Source organism: Myotis davidii, unplaced genomic scaffold (genome assembly GCF_000327345.1).
Source record: "Myotis davidii unplaced genomic scaffold, ASM32734v1 scaffold299, whole genome shotgun sequence".
Taxonomy (NCBI): Eukaryota; Metazoa; Chordata; class Mammalia; order Chiroptera; family Vespertilionidae; genus Myotis; species Myotis davidii.
In genome coordinates, this window is record NW_006293088.1 from 2,310,704 (window position 1) to 2,316,267 (window position 5,564).

At 60.9% G+C, this 5,564-nt stretch overlaps 1 protein-coding gene across 2 annotated transcripts in view; it reads left to right on the forward strand.

The window, feature by feature from the left end:
- MFAP2 (microfibrillar associated protein 2) overlaps window positions 1-5,175 on the forward strand; it is a 6,693-nt gene extending 1,518 nt beyond the window's left edge. Inside the window, exons 2-9 of one of the 2 annotated variants that reach the window (XM_006766673.2) lie at window positions 1,725-1,801; window positions 2,836-2,922; window positions 3,093-3,119; window positions 3,194-3,280; window positions 3,379-3,423; window positions 4,140-4,227; window positions 4,441-4,514; window positions 4,706-5,175. In XM_006766673.2, the coding sequence (XP_006766736.1) occupies window positions 1,765-1,801; window positions 2,836-2,922; window positions 3,093-3,119; window positions 3,194-3,280; window positions 3,379-3,423; window positions 4,140-4,227; window positions 4,441-4,514; window positions 4,706-4,809 (549 nt within the window). In that variant the 5' untranslated portion in view covers window positions 1,725-1,764 and the 3' untranslated portion in view covers window positions 4,810-5,175. Of the gene's footprint in view, window positions 1-1,564; window positions 1,802-2,835; window positions 2,923-3,092; window positions 3,120-3,193; window positions 3,281-3,378; window positions 3,424-4,139; window positions 4,228-4,440; window positions 4,515-4,705 lie in introns of those variants that run through there. The other variant, XM_015565854.1, reaches the window with a different exon arrangement.
- Window positions 5,176-5,564: the final 389 nt, after the last annotated feature.

Sequence of the window (5,564 nt, forward strand, 5' to 3'; positions counted from 1 at the left end):
CGCTACCCGCTCCTGCAAGGGGAGGGGCCCGCGCTGTGGAAGGTGTGGGCGGCCTCCTAACAGGTTCTGTTCTCCCCTGCACCCCCAAAGCCCATCGCCTGGAAGCGCTTGGAGATTCCCGTGGGAGGATGCGCTACTCCCGCAGGACTCTCCCCTTTACAGCCACACCCCTTGCTCCGGGGGGCCCCTTCCCCCATGAAGCCTGGGCCTGGGTGCCAGACTTCTGGGGAGGAAACGGTTCCCTGCCGGGAGCCGAGAGCCCAAGGAGGGGCTTTGGGGACAGACAGAGGCTGCCCCACACATACACCTCTTAGGGCCCCATAGGCCCCAACTCAGGGAGGGCCTCCTCCCGAGCGGTGACAGCTGCCGACAGCTGGGGGGTTGATGTCAGGAGTTGCAAGGAAGGGAGGGGTCCAGGTCGTTCAGCCCCCTTACCAGGAGGAGGCCAGGGTTGTCAGAATGGGGGTGTGGGGGGCCAGATCCCTGCCTCTGGGGCAACTTGAGCCATGAGTCTCATCTACTCCCCCCGCCCTCTCCCCCGCATCAGTTTCCTCACCCACCTCATCCCATTGAGGTGAGCGGTAAGGAAGGGAGAGATGATGAACACATGAGACCATGAGACGGACGGGAAGTCCCAGAAGTTTCAGGATGGGAAGAAGGAGGACAAGATGCCCGTTTCATTTCTGCCCCTTTTCTTCCCCTCTCCCTGGTAACACCCCCGGGGCAAAGGGGGCAAAATTAGGTTTCTGGTTAGCTGTCTGGAGGAACTCCCTTTGTTGTGGCGGGAGTGGGGGCGGGGTGGCTCCTGGGTAAATGAGCCCTGGGCTCCCTCCCAGCCCTCCCAGCAGAAGCTGACAGACTGAGGCTGCCCTCACTGAGCTGGGACTGGACGTGGGGACCTGTAGACTCAGCCAAGGCCACGCTGGGGCCAAGGACTGGAGGCTGCACTCAACCAGGAATTCTTAACCTCACGAGCCTGGGGAAAGCCATGACTTACTGCTCTGTCCCCACAAAATGACACACACAGCACTTGTCATACAGTGTCAGGGGTACAGCACCCCTAGACTGGGTGACAGCATGGTCCCCTCCAGCGCTGCCCTTCTAGGAGCCAGAGTAGCGCTCCTCAGGCTCCACCCTAAGTGCTTCCTGCCGCTGCAGACAAACAGACCACAGTCTCATGAGTCTGATGCACAGCCAGGTCTTGGGAGGCCTGGCAGGACAGGAATCTTCTAGGGGTGGGAGCCCAGGCCAGGCCTGACTGCCATAGGGGGCCCTGGGGCCCGTGCACGCATGTGGTGAGCTGTGATGTTGGCCGGACAGGGCTGGGATCCCAAGCAGGGGGCTCGGTTCAGGATGCACACAGTCAGTGCCTTAGACACCTGGGGAGGTGCGGAACCAGCACATGGGCATGGAAGTGGCAGGGAGAGCAGGGTCAGGGCTGGTGGGGGACTGGGCATGGCCCCTTGCTGAGCAGGGCAGGGTAGGTTCTGTCCATTTGCCAAGATCAGCCCTGGAGCCGAGTTGGAGGTCTTGGCCCTTGGCACTCGAACATTCTCTCTCTCTCCCAAGTAGTTCCTCCTCTAGACTCTGGGCGCTCCATATGCCTGGCTTCTGTTTGGGGTGCCTCCTTCTCCAGGCTGCATGCAGCGGGGAGCAGGGGTGCGGAGGTGGGCTCGGCAGCCCCGGGTTAGTGCCCTGGGATACAGTTTGCCCTCCTCTTCCAGCTGTCCTCTGACACCAGCCCAGCCGCCTCACAGAGTAGCCATGAGAGCAGCCTACCTCTTCCTGCTATTCCTGCCTGGTGAGTGGCTCTTGGCGATGGGGCCCCGCTTCTGTCGGTGAGGGGTGAGCATGAGGTTTGCAGGGGAGGGGGATGGCAGTGAGTCTTTGCTGTGCCCTCTCGCCAGAACTCAGCTCCCTGGATCCCAGGGCCTCCTGCCTCCTGGACCTCAGACTGGACTGGCCAACCCCTCCCAAAGTCTGAGGCATTTCCTGGGCCCTTACCCCAGCCGCCCAAGCAGCAGGCAAGGGGGGTTCTGAAAAGTGGGCACACACCTGGGCACCCCAAGTCCATGCCTTTCCTCTTACTTACTGACCCTCCCAGAACCTGATGTGTAGGAGTTGGGGGTACCCAAGGCAGGGAATCTAGACCCATTTGGGGCTCAACACCCTATACAATTTTGACCCTAGAGGGGTCCCTATTGGTCAAGTGAGAAGTTATCAATGGGACTGAAAAGGCCCTGCCTGGTCCATCATGCATTCATTTAACAGATATTTGTTGAGCTCCTACTATGTGCCAGGCACTGGGCTAGGCCCTGGGGATGCAGCGATGAACCAGGAAGACAAGCGCCTGCCCTCATGGTGCTGCCAGTCTAGGGAAGGGAGCGCTATGTTATCAAGTAGATAAATGTCAGATTGTACTGCTATGATAGAAATAAGCAGGCAGATGAGATAGAGAGGATGGGTCAGCCAGCGAGAGCCTCTTAGCAGAGCTGAAATTTTATTTAAGACCTAAAGGAGAAGGTGACCAGGATCACAGGCCTGGGAGAGTCAGGTGCAAAGGCCCTGGGGCAGGCAGGAGAGTGCTGAGTGCCAGGAGCAGCCATGAGGCCAGCATGGGGGAGATGAGCAGGATGAGGCCAATGAGGTGACACAGGACCAGGGAGTATAAGGGCCATAATGGCTGAGGAAGGAGTTTGGATCCTGTAGATCTAAGAGTCTGGTTGTAGGATCTTAGGGTCTCTTTTACATGCCTGTCTGACCTCCCCAGAAGTGTCTCGGGGCCCCTTGCCGTCCCCATGGGGCACCCCCTCATGCTTTCCCTCCCCACGGCAGGCCTGCTGGCTCAGGGGCAATATGACCTGGACCCACTGCCGCCATTCCCAGACCACGTCCAGTACACCCATTACGGTGACCAGATCGGTAAGGCCTTGCCCTCCCCGCCAGGGGCCTCCAGCCCTGCCATGTCATCAAGTTAAGCCAGGGACCTGGTGCGGGGAGGGGGAGGTCCCTGGCTCAGTGGTGACGTCCTTTGCCCCTAGGGCTGGGAGATAGCCTGACCCCCACCAATTTTCATTCATCTCTGTTTTCAGACAACCCGGACTACTATGATTATCAAGGTAAAGGGTAGGGGCTGGACAGGACGGTGGGCATCTGGGGGGGGAGCCGGCCGCCTTATCATGTCCCGTTGCAGAGGCCACTCCGCGGCCCTCTGAGGAGCAGTTCCAGTTCCAGTCTCAGCAGCAAGTCCAGCAGGAAGTCATCCGGGCGCCCACCTTCGGTAGGCAGCACCCTGGGAGTGGGGTCTGTGTGTGTGGGTGGGTGGGGGGAGCGGTGACCTCTCTCAATGATCTCTGCCTGCCCCTCTCCCAACACCAGAGCCAGGAAACGAGGAGACGGAGCCCACAGAGCCAGGGCCTCTGGGTAAGAGCTCTCTTGTCCCCCGGAGTCGGGGGAAGTGGGGTGGGGCGCTGGTAGAACGGAGACTGCCAGGCCTTGTGCTCTTGCCCGGGTAGGTGGCGGGCAGGAGGCCTGCTTTAGGCGGCCCCCCTAGGCAGCTCTGGGCAGTCCCCCAGCCCCCTGGGCCTGGCCTGAGGTTGAATTGGCGGCAGCCTCCGGTGGGGACCTCTGCTCCCAGGCGCTGGGGCGCGGCAGGGAGCGTGTTCCCTTCCTGCCGGCGGTAGTGCTCTGGCAGGCAGGTGACGAGGGGCAGGGAGCCAAGGCCGGCTCAGCAGGCCCCACGCTGCCCAGCCAAGAGCCCGAGAGCCAGACTGAGGGATCCCGTCTGGCCCTCGTGAGCTCAGTGTGCAGTGTGCTCCTGTGAGGTGGGTGTGGACTCTGTGACCGTGTGTTGGCTATGGACTTGTGTCTGACTTTGTGTGAATATATGCGTAAGTGTGGGTGCGAATCTGTGTACAGGAGTCCGTATGTATAAATACATCGTATAAAACTGGGCGGCCTCAGGTCCAACCACACTGTGTGTGCATGTGTTGGGTGTGTGTGTGTGTCTGGGCCAGAGGGTGCAGGGCGTACCTAGACTCTGAGATGAGAGCCAGTCTCTGGTGGGCAAAGTTGGGGGCTCCCCCCCAGTTCTGGGCCCTCAGCCGCAGCCCCCCAGTCTGATCGCACCTGTCACCCAGACTGCCGCGAGGAGCAGTACCCGTGCACCCGCCTCTACTCCATACACAAGCCCTGCAAACAGTGTCTGAACGAGGTCTGCTTCTACAGGTGAGCACGGGCCTGGCGAGGGGGAGGGGGCAGAAGGGGCGGCTCAGGCCAGCCCCCGTGGAATTCGGGGAAAGATAATGAATCCTGGAGTTGACTGGGGATTGAGCCCTAGCCTGGGGGCCGGACTCCCGGCTCCTATACCAGGCCCTGCCCAGGCTCTCCCAGGGGGCTGGGCCAGGGTGGGGCTGACACCTCCCTGGCCTCCTCCCCCAGCCTCCGCAGAATGTACGTCATCAACAGGGAGATCTGTGTCCGCACAGTCTGCGCCCACGAGGAGCTGCTCCGAGGTAGGCAGCCTCCGCCCGACCTCTGACCTCTCCCCGCTCCAGCGTCATCCATCCCCGTCTACCACCTGATGTTTATAAACACGTGCTTTGTGTGTGGGGGTCACTTCCAGGGGATCCTGAAATCAGAGTGGGGAGCAGTTCCCATCACCCAGCCCCACCCTGATCCCCATTCCTTTCTGCCCCCACAACAGCTGACCTGTGTCGGGACAAGTTCTCCAAATGTGGGGTGATGGCCAGCAGCGGCCTGTGCCAATCCGTGGTGGCCTCCTGTGCTCGTAGCTGCGGGGGCTGCTAGGGTGCAGCTGGCACCTGAGCCCAGCCCCTCCTCAGATCCGGGGCCCTCGGGCCCTGCCTGACCTGGTGCTTTCCTTCTCGCCTGGCCTTCCTTTTATTCTGTCAAAAGTTAGTGGACTGCGGCCCAGGGGGTTGTCTCAGGCCCCTCCCCAGGCTGTGACCACCCCAGAGGCACAATGGGGGCTCCCCACTGCCCAGTCTTTACCCCCAGGTGGGGGGCATCCGGGCCTCAGTGGGACTGGGCCTCCCAAGTGCCTTCTCCACCCCTGAGGTAGGCTGTGCCCCTCCCCCCAGCTGGTCTGCTTGGAGTTCCTACAGCCCCTGGGCCTAGACCACCTGTTTTATACAAAATTAAAAACAAGTTTTTACAAAAGATTCACTCATTTTTCAGAGAACACAAAGCGGGTGGTGGCCAGGTGCCGCCCTGGTCTTGTTCTAGAAAACGCTGAGGCTACCTGGCCTCTTGAGAAGGGACTGTCCAGCGACCTCAGCTTTGCCTCTGCTGTCCCAGTCCTGCCTCCCCTCTCACTGGCGTCAGCTCTGACCTGCCAGATGGCATGGCAACTGCCCCCAGGTGACAGCGTAGATAGAAGGTTCAGGAACACAGCTTTCTTGCTGTCAGGGCCCGAGTCCCCCATCAGAGGATACAAGCCCAGGCCAGAGGCGCCAGGACGGAAGCATAAGGGTGTGGACGGGGTGTAAGGCAGGAGGTCAAGGTAGGTGGGCGCTGAGATCAAGGGCTGTGGGAGGAGCGGT